Source organism: Dipodomys ordii, unplaced genomic scaffold (genome assembly GCF_000151885.1).
Source record: "Dipodomys ordii isolate 6190 unplaced genomic scaffold, Dord_2.0 Scaffold45, whole genome shotgun sequence".
NCBI lineage: Eukaryota > Metazoa > Chordata > Mammalia > Rodentia > Heteromyidae > Dipodomys > Dipodomys ordii.
This window is the reverse complement of record NW_012267261.1, coordinates 9,376,657-9,401,759: the sequence shown is the minus strand read 5'-3', so window position 1 is coordinate 9,401,759 and position 25,103 is coordinate 9,376,657. Positions and strand designations below refer to the sequence as shown.

Sequence of the window (25,103 nt, the reverse complement as noted above, 5' to 3'; positions counted from 1 at the left end):
GCACTGGGTCTCCAGGCCAAGCTCACACAAGACTGACCTGCACACAGCACCACACTGTGGAAAGCACAGGATCGTGTTTCCACGATATTTCCAAGCCTGGAAACTGTACCATGCAGCTTACTTAGCAGGAGGTATGGCTACCTTCCAATACTTTGTTGGGCTTTTCTACTTAGCAGAACCTAATTATACCCTTCTTTGGTTTTTTTAGTTTTATGATCATCCAAACAGGCAAGATCAGCCATTTCTAAAAAAAAATCACATTTCTCAGAGTTCATTCTTGAAATTAATATATGCGCTGGGCACTGGTGGCTCATACTTGTAATCGCAGCTACTCAGGAGGCTGAGATTTAAGATCATGGTTCAAAGTTTGCTCAGGCAGGTAAGTCTGTGAGACTCTTAGTTCCCATTAACTACCAAAAAACCAGAAGTAGATCTGTGGTACAAGTGGTAGAGCACCTACTTTGGACAAACAAAAAGGCTTAAGGACACTGTCTAGGCCCTAAATTTAAGCTCTTGGACCAGCACATAGGAAGGAAGAGACGGGAGGGAGGAAGGGCCAGAACTGTACAGTAATAACAATAGCTACAACAACAAGGAGCTTTACAGAGTGTCCACCATGTGCACCCCACTGCATCCCATCCAGTGAGCCCCACACCCACATGGACACTGACAATAACAAAGTCACGGGGCTGGGAAGATGGCTCAGTGGTAGAGCGCTTGCCTTGCATGCCTGAGGCCCTCGGTTCGATTCCTCAGCACCACATAAACAAAAGGAAAAAGCCAGAAGTGGCGCTGTGGCTCAAGTGGTAGAGCGCTAGCCTTGAGCTGAAGAGCTGAGGGACAGCGCCCAGGCCCAGAGTTCAGGCCCCACTACCGGACCCAAAAAAAAAAAAAAAACAACAAAGTCACATAAGCTTCTGCGTGTGCCCGTGAAGAATGTGGGTTGCAAAACCTTTAGATTCCAAGGGTTAGAATAGCCTACCCAGAGCCCCCAAGCTAAGCAGAGATCTAGAGCTGGAACCCAGGCCTGCTCCAAGCTGTCCCAAATCCTAAACAACCATCTAGAAATCATTAATGCCATCAGCTCTCTAAACAATGGGATAGATGAAAAAGCAAAAATTAAAAAAAGATCAATGAAACTTGAAAAAAAAAATCTGCCTTGTCCCAAATGTGCTGCTCTCCAGTCGATCCATACCCACAGTTGCCCTTGACAGCGGACGTGATGTGCAGCACAGAATTCAATGACAGTCACCAGCGAGGACCCACCAGGGGCCTGTGGTTCCAGAGGTGTAGGATCAAACCCCACGTGCACTTATACATGTTCCCTAAGTACATAATAGGATTAGCTCCCTGGGAACCACAGGCATTCAACAAATAGTGGGAGTACAAAAGTGGTTCGTTTCCGTGTATTACCACCATCTACTCTAAGGGAAAGAGGAGCTATGATCCAATGGTTAGAGTTCTGCATGAGATGAAGGGAAAGTTCTGGAGGTAGGTAATGGAGATGACGTAGCACAGTAGACTGGATACTTAAGCTGGTTAGAATATTTTAAATTTTATGTTTTAGATCTTCTACCATAATTTTGAGTTTCTGTTGTTGTGGCTATTTGTTTTGGCTTGATTTTAGCAGAGCTAAGGATTAAACTCAGAGTCTCTTACCTGCCAGGAAATTACCCCACCACATGTTTTTTTTAAATAGCACGGAAAAGTAGGGGCTGGTGGCTCATACCTGCCATACTACTTGGGAAGCTGAGATCTGAAGGATTGATTGTGGCTAGTGGCCAGCTCAAGTAGGAAAGTCTTTGAGACCCCTTCTCCACTGACTACTACACACAGTTGCAGGGGCTTGTCATCCCAGGATACATGGAAAGCCGAGACTGGCAGGAACACAGTGCCGGGCCAACGCAGGCAGAAAAGGCTATGAGGCTATCTCCACAGAGATAAGCTGGACACTGGTGTGTGCCTGACATCCCAGCAATGATGGGAAGCTGAAAAGTAAGTGGCGTAGGCATGCTTAGGTTTCTACCTAGGTGGTAAGCAAGATCCTCTCTCAAAAAATAACCAAGGGAAATACAGGGCTGGAGGTGTGGCTCGAGTGGTACAGCAATGTTTGTCAAACATGAGGCACTGAATTCAAACTCCAGTACTGCTAGAATATGGATAGATAGATAGATAGATAGATAGATAGATAGATAGATAGATAGCAAAGCTATTCCCTTCATCCTCTGCTTCCTGCGGTCTGAGCCTTGTCTCCCATAGCATCTCCTAGCTCTGATCTGATCTCCCTCAGCCTGATCTGGCTCATTTCCAAGTTAACATGGTTCACTCCCTGAAGACATCCCTGAACACACAGCATCCAGCCCACTGGGAAGGACTCAGGAGACTCACCAGGCCGAAGGTTTAGGGCGACTTCCTGTGGCATCATCTGGATGACGTCGGAGCCCATGGTGCTGGAGCCTTTGTTGCTGAGTGGCAGGCTCCGCCGGATATGGGTGCTACTGGCCGGGCTCTCGATTTCACCATCACAGCCGTTTCGGATGAGGTTTGCCTTCAAGTCACACCGTGAGGTGACAGACCTTGGGCTGCCAAAGTACTAGGTAGAGAAAGAGAGGCAGCCAGTGGTCAGAATGGGCCCCTAGAACACCCAGACCAATCAATAGCCTTCAACTCTCCAATCCATTTCATTTTCTGAAGTGGAGACAGTGAGCATCCTTACCCCAGTGCTCACTGAGGATTAAGAACACTAACTGAGATGCTGCATATGAGACCATTGTGGAAACTGTAAATGACAAAAGAAAAACATCTGGTTTCACTGTTATTTTGATGGTCAAACATTCTTGTCTATCTCTGTCAGCAAAAAAAAAAAAAAAGAAAGCAGAGTAATGCCTGTAATCCTATCTAATCAGGAAGCTGAGATCAGCTGGGAGAGGAAAATGTGAGACTCTTATCTACAGTTAACAAGCAAAATGCCAGAGGTGGAGGTATGGTTCAAGTGGTAGAGCACTAGCCTTGAGCAAAAAAGCTAAGGAAGAGCAAGAAGCCCAGACACAAAAGGAAGGGAGGAAGGGCAGGAAGGAAAGAAAAAAGAGAGAAAGAAGAAAAGAAAAGAGAAAAGGGAAGAAAAGGGGAGGGAAGGAGGAAGGAAGGAAGGAAAGAAGGAAGGAAGGAAGGGAAGGAGGGAGGGAGGGAGGGAGGGAGAGAGCTCGAGGCAAGCGGGCTGGGGCTAAGGCTCGATAGTAGAATAGCATGGTCAAGCTAGGCCAAGCCTTATCTCCACTGAAAGGGTCAAGTTTTTGCAGGCATACGTCAAACCCCACTGACCCAGCAGTCTATGCCTAGAAGTTTCTCACATGAAAAGAAGAAAATGGAAAGAAAAGAATTTATAATGATCTTATAGACATGTAAACCAAAATCCCCAATCCATAAGAAAAACATAGCCCATCACTTCAAAAGACAGTCATGACAAATAATAAAAACGATTAAGTCAGAATTTCAAAACACGAAGGGGGAAAAATGGAAATAGAATTTATATATATACTAGGATTAGAAAAAAATGAAAAATGAGATGGAGAAACCAAAACATGGAGAAACCAAAAATACTTCTGTTTTTTATCTTTACTCTTGTTTGGATAATAAAAACACAATGGAACAAAGGGAACTTGAGGCACTAATTTTAAAATGAAACAATACTTCCAGGTGCTGGTGGCTCATGCCTCTAATACTAACTATGCAGGAGGCCAAAATCTGAAGACCACAGTCCAATGCCAGCCTGGGCTAGAGAGTCCATGAGACTCTTCTCCAATTACCACCAAAAAGCTAGAAGTAGAGCTGTGGCAAGTAGTAGAGCACTAATCTTGAGCAAAAGCAGCTTAGGGACAGCCTCCAGGCACTGAGCTCAAGCCACAGACCAGCACAAATATATAGATACATACACATAGCACATATATATATAGATAGATAGATAGATATACGTACATATACATATAGACACATAGTGTGTGTGTGTATATATATGTGTGTGTGTGTATATATATATGGTGCCTGTAAGCGTGGATCTTTTAGGGAAAGGGGTTTTTAGTGGTAAAGCTAGCTCAGATTCCTCTAAACACCCTGTCACTGGCAGATGTAGAAAGTAAGTTCCCCTGGCAGCTGGCTGGATGCCAGCCCGGTGTGACACCATCCCCGATGGCGGCAGGGGGGTGAGGAGGATGCCGGTGTCTCATTCTCCCCTCCATAAAGCTGCAAGAAGTCCTCATGTGAGTTGGGGTCCCTAGACTTCCCATTCGAAGCCAGCGTGCTGGCAAAAGCGTAAGCCCCAGCAGGGCTGTTCAAAGCTCTTCAGAATCTCAGCAAAATTCAAGACCAAAACTTCAGTCAAGAAGATTGTGCAGAACTTTCAAATAAGTAAAACCAGATGTACTGTCCTAGGCCAACATGATGATTTTTTGTGTCTTTGTTTTCTCCGTTTGGTAAATATTGAATAGGTTTTTAGTGGGTGTATTAAAAACCCCTGGGTATCTTGCCTATCGACAGTGTTGGGGACGGCACTGTAGGTATGAATGGCCCCATAAACACCTGCTGCGAAATGAGAAAAATTATTCTTGTGGTTCCAGATTTCAATCTTAGGGTTTCTATACTGCAGCCTTGGCTCCAACGAGTTTTAACGAAGGAATGAGTAACACCTAGGAGCAGGGGAAAACAGTTACCTACCCAAAGGACCCAAGGACTGGTCTACTGTCCTGCGTGTCTGTGTGTCTGAGGCAGAGGTCTAACTGGCCTAACTGAGCCTGAGCTTCCTCAACTAAGGCATTTCTCAACTCCGTGCTGCGCAGCTGCTCTGACTAAAGAGCTGGCTGGGCTGGGACTAGTTCTGACTGCCAAAAGGACCTGTCTGGATGGGTCCAGAGCAGAGCTCTCCCACCGGGTTGGCCAAGAAAGCACCTGCCTTCTTTCCAGAGTGACGTAAACCCCTGAAGGCTTCGCATTGGTCTGGAGCAGCTTTGACTCAGAAATAGAGGTCAGAGCTAACTTGCTGGCTCTATCAGGCAGTAGGTGCCAAGTCCTCTTCTACAGCCTTGGCAATCTGCTTGCACTGATCGCCAAGACCAACCCCTTGCTAAAAGGATATTCTCAACAGGACTTTTTTTTTTTTTTGGTACTGGTCCTGGGGCTTGAACTCAGGGCCTAAGCACTGTCCCTGAGCTATTTTTGCTCATGGATAGCGTTCTACCACTTGAGCCACAGCTCCACTTCCAATTTTTTGGTACTTAGTTGGAGATAAAAGAGTCTCACAGACTTTCCTGCCTGGGCTATCTTTGAACCGCAATCCTCAGATCTCAGCCTTCACAGTAGCTAGGATTACAGGCATGAGCCACCAGTGCCTGGCTTCCACAGGATTCTTGATGGACACTTCAGCCTGTGATAAAGGGTTTGTACAGGTGCTGACCAAGGAAAATGTACCTGCTGGGACTATAGGAGGTTAAAGTGTAGTCCACCCAATTCTAGGCGGACATAGGCACATCTGTGCCAGTGACAAGCTTAGCAGTGTAGCTGTCCCCACACACAACTCCTCTCTCTCTTTCACACACACACACACACACACACACACACACACACACACGCTGCACTTTCCAGCACCCCCTCTCCAGCTGCATGCACCTGGCCATGCCACAGCAGGCCCATGGACATCACCTGGTTGCCAGCATGAGAACCATCATCCATCACATTCAGGGTGACTGGAAGTGCCAACCAAGTCATCAATATGACAGAACGGGGGAGCCCCCTCTTAGCAGCTTCCACCTTGCAGACAGTAAGGGGTGCCCTAGATGCTATCCAGGCCAAACTGAGACCTCAGTGCCATCCACCCCATCCTCGGGGTTGATGTGCTGGTTCCTACAACCCAGACTGTTGCTCTGGGATGGTTTCACTGACTTGGCCTTTGAGACATCGTTGCTAATCTATCGAATTTTGTTACTGTCACAGAGTCTCAGGGCCTTACAGCCACTTGTTGAGACTCTAGTGGGCATGGCAGGTCTCATGAACTTTTTTGCTTTGTCAGTTGTGGGGCCTGAACTCTGGGCCTGGGCGCTGTCCCTGGGCACTGTCCCTCAGCTCTTCAGCTCAAAGCTAGGGCTCTACCACTTGAGCCATAGCACCACTTCTGGCTTTTTTCTGCTTATGTGATGCTGAGGAATCAAACCCAGGGCCTCATGCATACAAGGCAAGCACTGTACCACTAAGCCACCTTCCCAGCCTCTCTCATGAACTTTTAGGAGGAAGACACCTACCTTGACAATGGGGCCCATAAACAGAGGATCATCTCTCTGGCTTGGCTTGAAAAGCACCATGTATCATGTCTGGCCATGAGCTCTTGTTGCCCCATAAAGGGACAGAGAGCACTCAGATGCCCCGCAGGCAGTGTGGGCTCCTAAACCCACGAGCATCTCCTCCCTGCCTGAGCGCTTTTCTAGATACTTTAATTCTGAACAAGGTCAGATGCACATTCAAAGGGAGGAAACCAAAACCACAGAGGGCAGACGCGATCTCCTGATGCCTATGACTTCCCGGGTGCACAAGGAATATAAACCAAGAAAAAGGTCCTGGGCTGAAGACTTGAGGTGAAGGATTCAAATGGCAACAAAACACTTCACTGAGTTCAAAAGTTAGTACCACACACACACACACAAAAAAAAAAAGAAAAAGAAAAAAGAAAAATGTCAACTATCATTGAGCTCCAAGCTCAATGACTGCAGATGTCTCAAATTACATACCCTGGGAGAAAAGAAAAGATGCATGATTAAGAAAATCCCCTCCCTGCTGCAATGTGCATTGTCCCAGAAGCCTACAGTTCCCTTGGCAAGGGTCACGCCATAAGACATGGAAGAAGAGCCTGGGGATGCAGCGCCAGCACTGCCCTTCCACAGGTAAGCAATCAGAGGTACACGCACCAGTGCAACCAGCAAGTCTGACTTCATCTGGCTCGGCAGCATCTGCCTCCGGGACAGCTAAGGCCACTGCCAAGTTCTGCAGCAGAAATTAAATGGGCCCACAGGTCTCGTGACTCAAATGTATTTCTAGCCAACCATTGATGGCTCATGCCTATACTCCTAGCTACCCAGAAGGCTGAGATGGGAGGATCACAGTTTGAAGTCAGCCCGGGCAGGAAAATCCATGAGACTCTTTATCTCCAATTAAGTACCAAAAAGCAGAAATAGAGCTGTGGCACAAGTGGCAGAATGCAAGTCTTGAATGAAAACAAGCTAGGGGACAGCATCTAGGTCCTGAGTTCAAGCCCAAGTACATACGTACGTGTACACACACACACACACACACAAAGTGATGGACAATCTAGGTAACAAACTGCTGGAGTCTGTTATAGGTGCTCTGAGTTTCACAGGACAAGCAGCACTAGGAAGGGCTAGTGGCCAAGAGGCACAGGTGGACAGCAGCCCATAGAACTGGTCTCAGCACAGGGAGTCTGGAGAGTCTGCCCTTGAAGGCACAAGGTGTGAAAACCCCCAACAAACCACAAATCAGAAGCAAAGGCAAAGCAGCCAGGGTGAACAGGGCAGAAAGGAGGAGTGAAAGCAGCAGAAAGGAGTGTGTGGGAGGAGGGGAGCAAAGACAAAGGCTGACTGCAATGTAATCCTTGGAGGAGAATACAGAAACAGGAGAAGTGGGACTAGGCCACGAGGGGAGTGCAGGGCCAAGGTAGAGTCCCTCCCCTCTGCTCACACCCAGTAAAACAGGGAGGTCACCAGGAATGTGCGCTAGAATTAATGCAGGTAGGAGGCAGGTGTCATGACATACTAGTTGAGCTAAGTGTGAGAGTGGATGCCTGCAATCCCAGCACTCAGGAGGCTGAGGCAAGAGATCTTATCTCAAAACAAACAGCTGACTTTTAACCCCTTTGTACAACTACTTAAAAGATAATAAAAATATAATTTTTTTTGGTAGTGGGGCTTGAACTCTGGGCCTGGGCACTGTCCCTCAGCTCTTCAGCTCAAGGCGAGTGTTCTACTACTTGAGCCACCATGCCACTTCCAGTTTTCTAGTGGTTTACTAGAGATAAGAGTCTCATGGACTTTCCTGCTGGGCTGGCCTTGAACCGCAATCCTCAGATCTCAGCCTCCTGAGTAGCCACCGGTGCCAGGCAAAAAATGTAATTTTTAAAAAGAATAAAAATGGAAGTAGACAGCCAAAAACAAACCACAAAATAAACCCCACAGGCAAGGAACCTGTGACCCTCCCTGGCTGTCCACTCAGCACCAACTCTGAACGTACACACCCAGCATCTGCTTCTGGCAGAGACCTTGCTCCTCTGGCAGCATGCCAGGATGTAGCAAAGAAAGTACTCACCATAATTACTCTGTCTTGCAAAGTAAGGGGCAGGCTGGATCACACCATTCCTAACTCCCCAGTCCCAGCTACCTGAAACACAATCTCGTGGATAATTTGCCCCAGAGATGAAAAGCTGCTTCCTAGTACAGGGGTCACAGGAAGGTCTTCCCTAAAATGTAGCAGAGAGAGAGCCTGTGGACTAGAAACGTGGGTGTGGGCTGGGTCAACAATGAGCTGTTCAGGATGACCTCATTCACCAGCAACATCCAAAGGTCAGAGGTTGGAAGTAAGGTATAAGAAAGGCAGAGACACACAACAGACGGACCCTAGCTTCCAGGCCCCACTGCCCATGCTCACCAGAAGGCTCCCCTCCTCCTTGTGGAGGAGCTATCCTGGGGCTCTGTGAGTATACCTCTCCCAGCCCTAATCTCACTGCACATTCCCCAAACAACACCAGAGAATGGCAAAGTCTTCATTTACATAGCAAGAGTTAAACCCTAGCAAAGCTGGAATTTGGACTTCGGCTTTCCAACTCTGTGTCTGTTTAACTGGACTCTTCTATGAAATGTGAATTCCTGCCAGCTTCTTGGCTCTCTATATTGGGTACACTAAGGTGATGAAGATGGTACTGTTCCAGAGAAAGAAGAAGGTCTAGTTGGCATCAAGGGTCAAGAGATTATCAGTGCTACAGTAGGACTGCAGGGTATGAGGAGACTGAGAATCGCGCCTCACACAATCAACAGCCATACAACGAAACCCTTCAACTGGCATTTCTTGAGCAACGTCTGGCGCGAGGCTCCTTTGGGGGATTTAGGAGAAACAGTGTAAAACCCCTGCCTAACATGTCAGTGGAGGGGACTGTCATTCTCAAAGTGGGATATAGCTTGACTACAGCTAGCTTCAAAAAGGTGTGAGAGGCTAGCCTGGAGCTCATGTCTGTAAATCCTAGCTTCTCGGAAAGCTGAGATCTGAGGATCATAGTTCGAAGTCAGCCCAGGCAGAAAAGTCTGTGAGACTATTTCTATCCAATAAACCAACAAAAAGCCAACGTGGAGCTGTGGCTCAACCGGTAGAAGATTGCCTTGAGAAAAAAATTCAGGGCTGGGCGCCGGTGGCTCACACCTGTAATCCTAGCTACTCAGGAGCCTGAGATCTGAGGATCTCGGTTCAAAGCCAGCCTGGGCAGGAGAGACCGTGACACTCTTATCTCCAATAAACCACTAGAAAACCGGAAGTGGTGCTGTAGCTCAAGTGGTAGAGCGCTCGCCTTGAGCTTAAGAGCTGAGGGACAGCGCCCAGGCCCAGAGTTCAAGCCCACGACCGCCAAAAAAGAAAAAGAAAAAAATTCAGGGACAGTGCCTAGGCTCTGAGTTCAAGCCCCAGGACCAGTACCACCATCCCACCTCACCACCCCAAAAAAGGTGTAGAGGTCAAGAGCACATCACAAAGACCCTTTCACTTTCCCTCAAGTTGTTAAACACCTTGCTCTTTCCAAGTCTTCAAGTACCTGACCTCCTGTCCTGAAGTGGATAGCGAGTGTCTCTGGCTGGGGTGGAAGAGGCAGATGTTTGGGTTCTGCCACAGAGAAAAGGCTATTGTCACTGAATTGCAGATAGGGATCCACATCTTGGAATAATCTCAGCAAAGCCCTTGTCATCTCTGATGATGCTCTTCCAACTCGAGTGGCATAGGCCTCAACCACCACACTTGGTTAAGTTAACGTGATTTCCTCTAGATCCTTTTTACTCTTCTCCAAAGTCACCCCTCCCACCCTGCCCAGCAGCAGGAGCCCTGTAGCTACCACGGAAGCCATCCAGACTCAGCAGCCATCTCCTAGTCTGTTTTCTGTGCATTGTGCAAGACGGCAGGTGGGAGGCCTGAAGCAGAAAACTGGGGTTTTCTGTGCTGTGCCCTCCTGCTGACTTGAACCCAGAGCTACCTGTGCATCCCACACCTCTAACCCTAACTTTCAGCAGGGAGCCTGGGGAACCTGGCACCAAAAAGGCTCACACCAAAGCAGTTTAAATTTCATGGCGGATTCCACGGCACCCACCCTATGGCTTCCGTCATGGCCATTAGGCCAAGCAAGACCACTGGAGCCTCCGGTGACCAGGTGACAGCAACAAGTGACAGGTGCCACCTGAGGAACAGTGTTCTATACCAAGAAATGGCTTTCTTTTTCTTCTTTTATGTCTAAATTTTGAGACAGGGTGTCCAATAGCCTATAGGCCTATAGATCTGCTTGCCTCGGCCTCCCTAATGTTAGGATTGCAGGAGTGCATCACTATACCCATCTGGTGTGTTTTTTTAGAACTAGAAGGTGCTAGTAAAGGGAGAAAGGCAGAAGGCCCTGCAAATAGTAGATGGGGAACCCTGAGGGGTTCACAGGCAGTATTTTAGGTAGAGTCACCCAGAGCTTTCTTTCATCAAGTCTCTCTGGTGAAAGCAAGCATTGAGGGAGAGCGAGGGATGATGGGAAGAAAGGCAGAGGTCCTAGAACTTGGGTCAGCCCTCCAGGCCACAGGGAACCAAAATAATTTTCAACAAGGCTCATGGACTGAAAAGTCCTAGCACAGTGGTAGTGGGCTTGTCTAGCATGCACAAGGGCCTCAGCGCCAAAAACAAAACAAATAACAGCTGGGCACCAGTGGCTCCCACCTGTAATCCTGGAGCAAAAAAATTCCCATGAGATTTTTTTTTTTTTTGCCAGTTCTGGGGCTTGAACTCAGGACCTGGGCACTGTCCCTGAACTTCTTTTGCTCAAGGCTAGCACTCTCCACTTGAGCCACAGAGCCACTTCCCACTTTTTCTGTTTATGTGGTACTGAGGAATCAAACCCAGGGCTTCACGCATGATAGGCAAGCACTCTACCACTTAGCCACATGCCCAGCCCTCCAAGAGAATCTTATCTCCAATTAACCATTCAAAAACCATAAGTGACCATGATATAACGCCTGTTTTCACTGTATTTGATTTCGGTGCCCTGCATCTTGTATATACATTTTACTAATTTGGGGAGGGGCAGGGAAATAACAAAATACTGAAACAAGGATACAGGCTGACCCACTGTAATAATGAGATGTACAAGACACTATATTGAAAATGAACTCTACAACTTGCAGGGGAGGAGGGAGGAAGGAGTTGGGAAGGTGTGGGAGGGAAGAGATGGCTGGGGAAAAACAAAGGAGGGGGTAACAATACTCAATGTACTCATTACCTTACTCATGCAACTGTAATCCCTCTGTACAGTATCTTTACAATAAAATATTTTTTTAAAAAAGTAAGTGAAGCTGTACTACAGTGCTAGAGCTCAGGGACAGTGCCAAGGCTCCCTGAGTTCAAGCCCCACAACTGACAAAAAAAAATCCTAACAAAGGCACTGCAATTCAGGGTTTATACATTATACGTTGAAAGAGGAGATTCCTCTTCCAAAGTTACTTGTCCAAAATATCTTGACTCCTTCAAGAGAGCCCATATGGTAAGAAGCAACTTACCTAAAAGAAAGGGCCTACCCTCAGCAGCCCAGACAGGCATATCAAAGCCCCAGCTTTGAACAGGTGGCTGACTTTGAACACATCACTCTACCTCTCTGAAGCAGGAGCATTACCACCTACCAGACAGGGCTGCTAGTGGGATTCAAGACACTGCATGTACAATACACGGGGCTCTACAGGAGTTCCTACACTTAGACATTGTCGCTTGAAGCAATCGCTGACCCTCGAAGGCTGCCACAAAGGAAAACAGAACCCAGGCCCCCAGGCCAGCTCTTAGTCTTCCTTGCAGGGAGCAGATGCCATCCAACAAAGACTGAGCAAGTTCAAAACTGCAAATCTTTGCTGCTGCAGCATCCTCAGCCTCCTCTTCTTCCCCCTGGCTCCTCCCTCCTCCTTTTTTTCTTTTTTGTGCCAGTACTGGGGATTGATCTCAGGACCTGGGTGCTATCCCTGAGCTTTTTCTCTCAAGGCTGGCATTCTCCCTACCACTTGAGCCACATCTCCACTTCCAGCTTTTTACTAGTTAACTGGCGATCATCGTCTTTCCTTTCGGTTGGCTTTGCTGTGAAATCCTCCGACCTTAGCCTCCTGAGTAGGATTACAGGCATGAGCCATTGACACCTGGCTTGTCTTTGCTTCTTTTACAAATAACCCCAATGGTGCACTAGTGCAGGGAGGGTTTGTGTTTCATGGTTGTAGTAACAGAAGTCCAAAGTAACTGAGAAGTTTCCCTGAAGACAGGAAGTATAGGCAAGGTGCTTGGAAGCTGCTCCGCAGGCTCTCGTGCATGAGGGCCCCTTCAGTATCAAACCTGAGGTGGATCTTCAAGTTGGAACAAGTTACAGAGCAGGGACATTAAAGACCCTCCAAATGCCAGCTTCCCAGGCCAGTGGCAAGAAATGCACATCTGTCCTGCAATGCCCACACCTGCCAGAACATAAAGAGTAATACAACTGGCATCAAATACAGTGAAAACAGGCAAATTGCAGGTGATTAACATGCCAGCAAGTGGACTTCAGATATAATAAATTTCAATACAGAAATAATGAAAAAAAAACACTAGTCAACATGACACCTCAGAAAAAACAGTAATCTCACGACAAGGATTTAAATGATAGTAAAGTGAGGAAGAGCTCAAATGCCAAATGCAAAAGAATGATAAGAATGTCCAATGAAATTAAAGAAGACATGTATAATGCCTCAATGAATATAAATCAACAGCTAAATAAATTGAAAAATCCAAAGAGCCAGCCACAGTGCCACAAACATAGCTACTTGGGAGGTAGAAGGTATATTAAGTAGGTAGGTTTAATTAGGTAGCCGATGAAGAGAACACCACATGCTATTCAGGCAAAAAAAGAAGTTTATTTACCGAACTGCTGCCCCTACCTTGCATGGTGGAGAGGCATGGCTGATAAAAGGGGTGACCCATCCCAGGCTAGGACTAATCTAGGCCAGAGACAGGAAGAAGTGTGGCCAGGTGGGGGAAAGGTATGGCCACACTGGATCCAGATGTGACCTCAGGGTCTGGGATCCTCCCAAGGTCAGATGGAAGGCATGTGAGCAGAGGTGGCCCAGAATGTAACCTAGCAGGAGGGGAAGGTGACTGCTCCCAGGTGTGCCAGTTACCTAGGTTAACATACTGGGTAGAAATTTAGGCAAGAGGTAGGGAGGTGTCTGCACATGGCCTGCAAGGCCCAGGCAGACCTTACAGGAGGGAGACAAGAGATCAGAAGATCATGGTTCAAGGCTACATCTGACTCACATCTGTTATCTCACCTACAGGGCAAGTACAATGTCTGGATGAGGTGGTATACACCTGTATATCTCTCTCCTCTCCTCCCCTACTATCCCCCTCTTCTTCTTCCTCATCCTCCTCTTCTTCTTCCTCTCTCTCTCTCTCTCCCCCCCACCCACCATATTATTTTTTTTAATTTTATTTTTTTGTTGTTGGTCCTGGGGCTTGAACTCTGGGCCTGGGCGCTGTCCTTCAGCTCTTCAGCTCAAGGCAAGCACTCTACCACTTGAGCTACAGTGCCACTTCCGGTTTTCTGGTGATTTATTGGAGATAGGAGTCTCACAGTCTTTCCTGCCCGAGCTGGCTTTGAACCGTGATCCTCAGATCTCAGCCTCCTGAGTAGCTAGGATTACAGGCGTGAGCCACCAGCGCCCGGCCCCACCATATTATGAAATTATGTCATTTGTAGGAAAATGGATAGAACTGGAGATCAACATGTTAAATAAGTCAGATTCAAAAGATAAATATCACATGTTCTAATATACAAAATCTAAGCCTTAGAAAATGAGCAATAGCAGTATAGAATGACACCGTTCCAGGGTGGGAAGGTGAAAGGAAAGGTGAGGGGGAGAGTAAATATGATCAAAAGACTGCAGATGTATTGTGAACACTGAATAACAAAACCAATTAAAAACTGTTTTAAAAGAGAGACAAAGAGAGTACTAGAGGGAGTGAAGTTAATCAAAGTATATTATATACATGCATTAAAATTATAATAAAATCCTGCTATGCAATCAATATACATTAATCTAAAAATACTTTATTTAAGACCAGCAACTTAGAAACTGATCATTTCCTGGTTAAGCTATCAAGCAAGCCCTAGTATATGTGTTGCTTTCTGGTTGTAGCCTGCCTACCAGCACCTCACATTTGTACCCTTTCCTACAGGGCTTAAAGAAATGCCAGCCATGTGTTTATTTGTTTAGGGGGTTGTTTGTTTTTGGACAGGGCCTAGCTAGCTATATATCCCAGACTGGACTTAAACTCAAGATCCTCCTGTCTCTATTTTTCAAGTGCTAGGATTATAAAGAGAGTATCACCATAACCACTACAGCGATTCTTATTAAATAAAATCATTCCATCCCAAAGGCCAATTCCTACAAATAATTCTAGAATAAGCCACTCTAAGTCTCTGAAGAACATCATCTATGTTACAAAGATTCTACAGATGTACCAAAACATCAGGAGTATGGGAAGATAGAGAACCAAAATTATCTTGGGCTAACTTGGACCTCTTTGTAAATATTTACCTTCTCTTTTGTATTTGAACTAACATTCTCATAACTAACTTCTCAGCGCATCACTCCTAATCTCAGTAGACCTAGCCTCTACCAGCCCTAAAGCTGTAATTGCTGTAACATCTAAACCATATGGAACCTTTCCCACATTGCTGTAACCTGGCTGGCCTCCCTGATCCTCCCACCAATGCAACCAGATTGATTTATGACCTTTGTTCTGTGGCTCCTAAAAGTTAATGTTCCACAGTAGACCTTGTCATTCACAGCAACCTGGATCCATGCCCCGTATCCATCATCACTCATATTTGGCTCAGAATCAACGATTTTCTTATGTCCTTTAAAAACAGTCATGACTTTACTTCAATGCCACCCATCCAAGACACGCTCTGATTTGTTATGTGGCAAACACACTTCACTTCACAAGTTCAGGTCTTCTGATCTTATCCAAAGATCAGAAACTATGGGGAGAGTCCTAATCAGTTCCCACTAAAAAAGGGAGGAAAGCTCTACTCGCCCCAAAATATGACTAACATCCAACACAACTGAGTGACCCAGCCTGTGAGCTAAAATGTAACTCAGGAATAAAGTGCATGTCTCATGACGCAGGAAGAGACGCAACTTATTATAAACTTGCATTTGTCTTCATCTTGGATGCAGCTGTGGAATCTGTACATGTCATTCTTTTTTCTATTTATTTATTTGTTTGTTGTTGCTATACCTGTTCTGAAGCTTAAACTCAGGGCCTGGGTGCTGTCCCTGAGTTTTTCTGCTCAAGGCTCTAGCTCTACAACTTGAGCCACAGCTCCACTTTCTGGCTTTTTAATGGTTAACTGGAGGTAAGAGTCTCATAGATTTTCCTGCCCAGGCTGCTTTTGAACCACAATTTTCAGCTCTCAGCCTCCTGAGTGGCTAGGATTGCAGGCTTCAGTCACTGGTGCCAGCTCTGCACACTTTTTACACATGGTGAAATCTGTATGCTGTGGTATGGGCCACTCCCCACCCCAATCCCATAGCACCCTCCCCCCACCTCCTTTCTCACCCCCCTCTCCCCCCAAACACACACATACCTCTTTGGAGCACCAGGCACATTTTGGATGGATTAGCAGACATTCTTCGCAAGAGGTGGCACTTCCGCTGGTACATATGTTGAGTCCTTCAAAGCAAGATAAAGATACAGGGATTAGTTAGGTTACTACTTCTTGTCTATCAACGCTGTTGCCCAGGCCTTTGAATGGGGGGAGGAGGGGCAATCAGAGTATTACTGTTTCAGTACAGCACCCCAGTGCTGACTGCCGGTTACAGCTCATTTGTGGAGGCCAAACACTGAGTTTCCACCAACCTCACACACTTATGTCAAAGCCACACCCATTGCTTCTGCTGGGCCCATTTGGTCCCATCTCTTTCCCCATAATTCAGCAAATGCTCCCCACTGCAGGAAAAGAGGGCTTGTATATCTTCAGTCTATCCAAAAGTGGCAAAAAAAATAAATTAAAAAAAATATATATATATATGAATGATACAAACAGCCAGGTTTGGTGGCTCACATCTGTAACCCTAGCTGCAAAACCATACCAGGCAACAAAATCTGTGAGACTCTTATCTCTATTTCACCAGGAAAAAGAACAAAAGCCAGAAGTAGAGGCAGGTTTAAGTGGTAGAACACCAGCCTTGTGTGATAAAGCTAAGGGACCAAGTCCAGGCTCCAACCTAGTAGTGGTACCAAAAAAGTAAAAACAAAAATGAAAGAGAAAAGGACAGCCTAAGAAAATAAAAATCTAATTCACCATACTCCAGATACTCTGATTAAACCACAAACATTCTTATCAAATCTACACAGCACTGAAGAAGAAATGCAATGCTGGGATAAAATAAATCTACAAACATAAAATAGGAAAAATCCTATCATTGCCTGAAAGGTAATACAAAGGTTAGGCTTGATAGTTCATACTAGTAATCCCAGGAGGATGGCTAGCCTGGAATACATAGCTCCAGGCTAGCTCAAAAATAAGTAAATACATCCAAAAAGAACATTCCCAATGGCTTAAAAAAAAAATCAGAAACTGAGATTAAAAGGAAACTGCCTTTTCATTGAAAAGATTACTGATCTAAAACCCAGGCCAGCCTTCTTCCTTCTGCCCTGGGATGGTGGGGGAGGGGATTACATCCATTGCTAGCTCTCTCTCCTCCACCTTCTCCTTCCCACTTGCCCTCCCACCACAGCACAGGGTCCTCAGTGAAACTCCAAATCCCTTTTCCTGCCTCTCTGTAATATTCAGGGCAAGAACAGAGCTTGCTGGCCAAGCATTTCTCAGAGTAACTCTATTTGACTCCCAGCACTAAAAGCCCACTCTAAAGAAGAAAAGAGAGAAGGCACATTAGGTAGATGGAAAAAAGAGAAACCTAAAGCCAGCAGCCCTGGGGGAGGATTCAGATCTTGTTCTTTTCTCCTTTTATAATTTTTGTTGTTGGTGATGGAGATCATGGGGCTTGAACTCCGAGGCTGGGCCCTGAGCTCTTTTTTTTTTTTTTTCCAGTCCTGGGGCTTGAACTCAGGCCTAGGCTCTGTCTCTGAGCCTCTCTGTGCTCAAGGCTAGCACTCTACCACTTGAGTCACAGTACCACTTTGGGCTTTTTCTGTTTATGTGGTACTGAGGAATCGAACCCAGGGCTTCATGCTTGCTAGGCAAGCATTCTACCACTGAGCCACCTTCCCAGCCCCATGTCCCTGAGCTCTTTTGCTTAAGGCTAGTGCTAGTGCTCTACCACATAGCTCCAGTTCCACTTCTGGTTTTTGAGTGGTTAACTGGAGATGAGTATTACAGACTTTCCTGTCAGGCTATCTTTGAACCTCAATCCTCAGACCTGTTTCCTGAGTAGCTAGGATTACTGGCACAAGCCATCAGAACCTACCTCCTTTTATAATTTTTGGTAAAGAAACTGAATAAGACCCAAATGGAAAGATAACTTGTACTTATGATTTGGAAGAATTCATACTGTTTAAATGTCTACTTTTCCCAAAGCAGTATACAAACTCAAAGTAATCCCTATTGAAATTCCAATGCTGTTTTCACCAGAAAAAAAAAGTGAAAAAAAATTCATATAGAACTCCAGAAGACCTCAAAAAGGCAAAAGTAGCCTTGAACAAAAAGTTAAAGATACTGAACTATCTGATATCAAAAACACTTCAAAGCTATAGCAATCAAAACATCATGGTACTCAGAAAAAGAAAAAAAGACCAATAGAACAAAACAGAAAGCTTAGAAATAAATCCACATACTTATAGTCAATTCATCAACAACAGTGCCAAGGACACACAACAGGAAAAGGCTAGACTCTCCAATACATGGTGTTGGGACAAGGGGGGTACCCGCACACAGCCAATTAAAAGCAGTCCCTAATCTCACCCCGCAGGCAAACATCAACTCAAAATGGATAAAAGATTTGAACATAAAAACTGAAACTGTGCAACTACCAGAAACAAAAAAAAAAAAAAAAACCAGGAAAAAAGTTCTTGTTGTTGGTCTACCCAATAATTTTTTTAGATATTCCCCAAACACAAAAACAACAATAACAGATAAATGAGACTGCTCCAAATTAAAACAATTCTGCACAAACTAGGTGCTAGTGGCTCACACCTGTAATCCTAACTATTCAGGAGGCTGAGATCTGAGGGTTGTGGTTTGAAGCCAGCATGGGCAGGAAAGTCCATGAGACTCTTTTTCTCCAATTAATCACAGAAAAAGCTGTAAATGACACAGTGGCTCAAGTGGTAGAGCACTAGCTTTGAGCAAATGGAGCTCAGGGGGAGCATCCAGGCCCAGAGTTCAAGCCCCAGAACTGGAACCAAAAAAAAAGCTTCTGTACAGAGAAGGAAATCGCGAAGACTGAAGAGAAAACCAATAGACTAGGAGAGAGTATTTGAAGACATACATCTGATAAGGGGTTGATATCCAAAATACATAGGGAATTCAACACATTAGTAAGAAAACCATCCAATTTAAAAGAGACCTCAACATCAGAGCTGAAATCTTAAAAAAGTACTACAAGAAGGAGAAAAAACACTAGAACTTATCAGCATAGGCAGGAACTTTCTAAGTCCAGTTTCAGAGGCTCAGCAAGTTGGCAAAAACTGACAAATGGGATTATACCAAACTAAAAGGTTTCTGCACAGTTAGGACATAGTTACTAAAGTAAAAAGGCAGCCTATAGAATGGGAGATCTTTACCAGCTATATATACAACAAAGGCCAATACCCAAAATATACAAGGAGCTCAAAAACACTAATAAAATAACTCAACTAATAAATAAGCAAAGGAACTTAACAGAGACTTCTCAGAAGAATGGCAAATAAACACATGATGAAATGCTCAACAAAAGGAAATGCAAATTAAAACAACACTGAGATTCCATCTCACTCCAGTAAAATTGGCCAGCATGAGAAATTCAAGCAACAACAAATGCTGGTGGGGATGTGGGGAAAAAGGAACCCTGTTGCACTGCTGAAGGGAATGTAAACTAGCACAACCACTCTGGATAGGGTTGCAAGGTTCCTCCAAAAACTAAGCCCAGAACATAGATCCAATCATACCACTCTTCTGCATCTACTGAAATCATTACAAGTCAGGACACAGTATAGACACTTGCATATCCATGTTCACTGCTGCACTATTCACAATAGTCAAGTGATAGAAACAGCCCAGATGCCCTACAGTGGATGAGTGGATCAAAACAATGTGGTAGTTATACATGGAATTGTACTCATCCATCAAAAAGAATGATTATGTCATTTGCAGGGGAATGGATAGACCCAGGGGAAAAATTATGTTAAATGAAGTAAGTCAGGCTCAGAGAGACAAATGGTACCTGTTTTCTCTCATATATGGAAGCTAGATCTAAAATACAAACATACATGATAAAGTTTACAGATTTTATGCATAGACACATGCACAAACGAATGGACGGTATACTTAGGGGAGGAGTTCAATGATGTGACTCCTCTGGACAACTAATAAACAGTTTAACAAAATGAATACCAGCAAGTTGAAACATGCTCTGTGGGGAGGAGGGAGATCAGTGAGGAGGGGGCATAGGAATGGAAGGACGAAAGATGAACAAATACAGTCCTAATATTCAATGTACACTATGTAAAACTTGAGCTATGTAACAAGGGTAGGGATGGGTGGGGAAAAATGGCAGAAAACAATGGAAAAGGTAACACTGACCTAGATGCATAACCTGTCTTCTGGAACTGAAACTCCTTGTACAAGTAATTAATAAAAATAACTATTTGGGGGCTGGGAAGGTGGCTCAGTGGTAGAGCGCTTGCCTTGCATGCATGAGCCCCTGGGTTCGATTCCCCAGCACCACATAAGCAAAAAGAAAAAAGCCGGAAGTGGCGCTGTGGCTCAAGTGGTAGAGCGCTAGCCTTGAGCTGAAGAGCTGAGGGACAGCGCCCAGGCCCAGAGTTCAGGCCCCACGACCGGACCCAGAAAAAAAAAACAAACTTAAAATAAGTACTTTTAAATGGGCTAAGACCCTCTACACAGCCATTTTTTTCCCAAGGGGTTGAGAATTTAGCTCAGTGGAAGAGGACTTGCCTAGTAAGTACAATGCTTGACTTCAGTCTTCAGCACTAAGAAAAAAAAAAAAAAAAGACATTTTTCAGGGGAAAAAAAAGACATACAAATGGATCTGAGTGTGATGGCCATTCCTGTAATACAAACACTTGACACTGAGATTAAGGTAGGGAAATGCAAGGCCAGCCTGAGCTGCTTAGAGATTTTCTGTCTTGAAAGCAAGAAAGAAAGTTACAGGCTGGGCACCACTGGCTCACACTTGTAATTCTAGCTACTCAGAAGGCTGAGATCTGAGGATCAGGGTTCAAAGCCGGCTGGGGCAGGAAACTCCATGAGACTCTTATCTCCAATAAACCATTAAGAAAACTGGAAGTGGCATGTGGCTCAAGCAGTAGAGCACTTGCCGTGAGCTGAAGAGCACAGGGACAGCACTCAAGCCCAGAGTTCAAGCCCTAGGACCGACAAAAAAAAAGAAAAGAAAAGAAAGTTACAAAAAGCCATTCTTGATGGCACCTCCAGCTATTCTAGAGATGGAGGCAGAAAGATTATGAGTTCAAAGTTAGTGCAAAGGTGGCAAGGCCTTGTCTCAAAATAAAAAAATAAATAAAAGTGGAGGGAGGGAGGGCACACCTTAGTGGAAGAGTGCTTGCCTAGCAATAGAAAGTCCCCAAGTTTGATCCGAAGCACTACATATATTCACACATACACATATCTTTTTGTGGGGAAAGGGGAGTCCTTGTACATTTACACATTGTTGATGAGAGTGTAAATTAGTGTAGCCAGTATGGAAAACAGCATGGAAGTACCTCAAAAAATAGAGCTTCCATTTGCTCCAGCAATCCCACTCTTGATGACTAAGTCAAGGGAGTGAAACCAATATGCTGATGAGACATCACTGCAGCACTAGTCACAACAGCCAAGAAACGATGATTGATGAAGAATGGCAAAGGAAACAGGTTATACACATGAATGGAATAGTACTATTAAAAAATGAAGGAAATCCTGTCATTGGTGACAGTGTGGGTGAATTCGGAAGATATTAAAATGAAAAAAAAGCTAAGCATAGAAAGCCAAATATTGTATAATCTCTCTTTAATCTGTGCCCTCTACAAGAGCCAAACTTATAGAAGCAGAGTAGCTGCCCAAGGCTGATGAGAACAGGGAATGGGAGATGTTAGTGCAAAATTTTAGACAGGATGAGTAAGCCTAGAAGCCTGCTGTGCGGCGTGGTGACTACATGAAATAATAATGTACTGAACACCAGAAAACTGCTAGTTAGCTTGTGCTAACACTTCTAGCATGTACACATACATCAAAACATTGCATTTCATTCTATAAATCTATAGTAGTTTGTGTGTGTGTGTGCTTTTGGGGTTTTTTTTTGCGGGGGGGTGGTCAGTCCTGGGGCTCAATCTCTGCCCTTGGGTGCTGTGCCTGAGTTCCTTTTTGCTCAAGACTAGTGGCACTACCACTTGAGCCACAGAGCCACTTCCAATTTTTTTCTGCAATTAACTGGAGATAAGAGTCTCACAGACTTTCCTGCCTGGGCAGGCTTCAAACTGCAATCCCAGCCAGGAGCCCAACCCCAGCCCTGGGCCCTCTCCTCATAATGGTTGTCTTCCCTGAACTGGGCCGAGTGAGGACATTCCAAAGCCCCCATGGCCCCCTCACTATCAGACTGCACTGGGGACCCCAGTGCATGACCCCTCAGGAGGAGAAGCTTCTTCCTCTGCCTTCTAAGCAGTCCCCAAGATCCTAGATCCCAAGCCTTCGGCAAGCTAGGCCTGCAACTGTCTACCCTTCCAGACAACCTCCTTTCTAATCTCAAAACAGATCCAGTCAAGAGATTCCCAAATAGGCACAGAACATCAAAAACGTTTGTGGCCAGGCACAGTGGTACATGTCTACAATCCCAGCACTTGGGGGGGGGCGAGGGGGGAGGGGACAGGCAGAAGGAGGAGGAGAGCAAGTTTCAGACCTGCCTGAGAGATCTTGTCAGCATAAACACCAAGAATAAACTCAAGTCCTTGTAGCATTTTATGCATATGTGTATGTTTTTTATATATATATATATATATATATGTTACATGTGTCCTATGCTACACATACATTATATACACATTAGACACACATGCACACACACACACATACACACACATAAAACCACTTCTGTAATATAATAAAATGCCAGAGCCTTGGCCCTAAAAGTGTTTAACATGACTTAGTTAAGTTGTCCTATTTTATGGGAAAAGAAAAGCACGAGGAAAGCCGAGTGACTTGAAAGAAGTCAACAGGAAGCAGGCCCAGAGTCCCAGTGCTCATGGCAAACAAGCTGCCCACTGTGGGGGAGGGGTCCCCTCACCATCCCAAACATGGGGCTTAGATGAGCTGAACTCCAGCATGTGGTCAGAAAGGAATTCGGTCAGAGGCTTCATTTAGGACTTTGCTTAAAGCCACATAAATTCACTGACACTTCCTAATCCCCAGAGCCTCATGGCTGAGCTCTTGGAAACTTGGACCTGGGATCCTGGGCTCAGGAGGTAAGGTCTGGCTGCTGGTCTAGTCTACCAAATTAACTGTCCTCACTTGCAATACTGCAAGGGCTCAATGAAGGGGACAGATGCTTGGTGCAAAACAAACGGAAAAAAACATAGAAACCTTCCCTGATGCTGCATTACTAAGTATTTCTATTACTACTCCTTACTCACAGACAATAATAGTTTTGATGTTGTTGTTGTTGTTTGTGCCTGTACTAAGGCTTGAACTCAGGGCGTGAGTACTCTCCCTTAGCTTTTTCACTCACAATTTGTGCTCTATCACTTAAGCCACAGCTCCACTTTCAGCCTTTTGGTGGTTAACTAGAGATAAGAGTCTTATAGACTTCCCTGTGATCCTCAGATCTCAGCCTCCTGAGTAGCTAGGATTACAGACCCGAACCACCAGTGCCTGGCCAACAATAAAGAAGTTTTACTGCACTTAAAAGCACTGCCCGAAAATTAAGTTGTAGGTGGGACAAATTCAAGAGAACTGGCACTAAGTAGGTCCTGGTCCCAGACTAGGAGAGGCGAAGAGATCCACAGAGGACACCCCAAGTCCCGCTCCTGGGCTCACAGGACAACATTCCAGGTAGCAGGCAGGAGCCCCAGGACCCCAAACCACAGGCTGTGTGGATGTATGAGTCATAGTGCCAGTTGCGCCCCAGGTATCTCTTCTCTCTCCACTTATTATTATTTCAGTAAGCACTCTGAAAAGGAAGGAAGCAATGAATAAAAAGCCAAGCAGCTGGGGTCACAAATGTTGGGTGCCGTGTCCAGGTCACGGAGACAGGCACTACTGGCCCAGCCAATGGCCACATCTTATCATGGTTGCTGTTTGCAGTGTGACTTGTCCCTGTACAACTTCAATGGCTGCAGTCCTGAGGTACTGTATCTCTAAAACCCACAGTTGACTGCAAACTATAATCTAAAAATATGCCACCTCCCAAACTTACTGGCTCACTTGGGCTCCCTCATCAATCATAACCAGACAGCCACCATGACTGGCTGTTTCTCCCAATCCCACCCCTTCCTTCCTGTCCCCAAGCCAGGCCCTCTTGGGCTGGTTTTCTCCTCCTGGCTGGCCTTTCAGCCTCTCCACTACCAGGTCCTAGAACTGCCCCTAAAACAGATATCCAGCAGTTGGAATTGCCCGATCCAAAGCATTCAGTGGTACAACAGATCTGGGTACAGAAAGGGTAGCATGCTGGCTGGAAGATAACAGACGCTAGAGGGTTTCTTCCCATTGCTGAACTAGGCCTCCCCTAGTAGACAAAGTAGACAAAACATGTCCTGTTTGGAATCTAACACCTACACAAACACATGTCTAAAGAAGCCACCATGAAATCAAAGTTTGCCCAAAGAAGCTTCTACCTCACTTTCCACCTCAGATTGCCTTTCTGAATATCCAATCCTGCTGAACACTCAACAATTCCAGCTTTCTAGGTAAGACTTCTGCCTTTAAAACAGCAATTTGTGCAATGGAATACTAGAACTATAAAAAATAAATACATGAGCAGCTGTTTTTGTTGTTGTATGTTTCTTGTGACAAGGTCTCCCTCTGTATCTCTGGATGGCCTCAAACTCAAGGTCCTCATACCTCAGCCTCCCAAGTGCTGTGATTATAGACAGTGCCTCCATGCCTGGCTTGCTCTTTATATACTGATAGGAAGGTTACAACTATCTGTTACTAAATTAAAAACAAAAGAGAAAGCTGGGCACCGGCGGCTCATGCCTATAATCCTAGCTATTCAAGAGTTTCAGATCTGAGGGTCACAGTTAGAAGCCAGACTGGACCAGAAAGTCCGTGACACTTATTTTCAATTAACCACCAAAAAGCCATAAGTGGAAGTATGGCTCAAGTAGTAGAGTACTAGCCTTAGTCAAAAATGCTCAGAGATGGGCTCGGAATGTGGCTCAGTGGTAAAGTGCTTGCCTAGCAAGCATGAAGCCCTGGGTTCGATTCCCCAGTACTATATACACAGAAAAAGCTGAAAATGGCCCCATGGCTTCAGCGGTAGAGTGCTGGCCTTGAGCAAAAAGAAGCTCAGGACAGTGCCCAGGCCCTGAGTTCAAGCCTCAGGACTGGCAAAAGAAAAGGAAGAGAAGAGAGAGAAAGGGGA

At 45.4% G+C, this 25,103-nt stretch overlaps 1 protein-coding gene across 1 annotated transcript in view; it reads right to left on the bottom strand.

Annotated features, from left to right (window-relative positions):
* LOC105987905 (integrin beta-5-like) overlaps positions 1 to 16,026 on the bottom strand; it is a 75,662-nt gene extending 59,636 nt beyond the window's left edge. The window contains exons 1-2 of the mRNA XM_013019324.1: positions 15,938 to 16,026; positions 2,389 to 2,593 (exon numbers count right to left, since the gene is read on the bottom strand). Coding sequence (XP_012874778.1) covers positions 2,389 to 2,446 — 58 coding nt within the window. The 5' untranslated portion in view covers positions 2,447 to 2,593; positions 15,938 to 16,026. The remainder of the gene's footprint in view (positions 1 to 2,388; positions 2,594 to 15,937) is intronic.
* Positions 16,027 to 25,103: the final 9,077 nt, after the last annotated feature.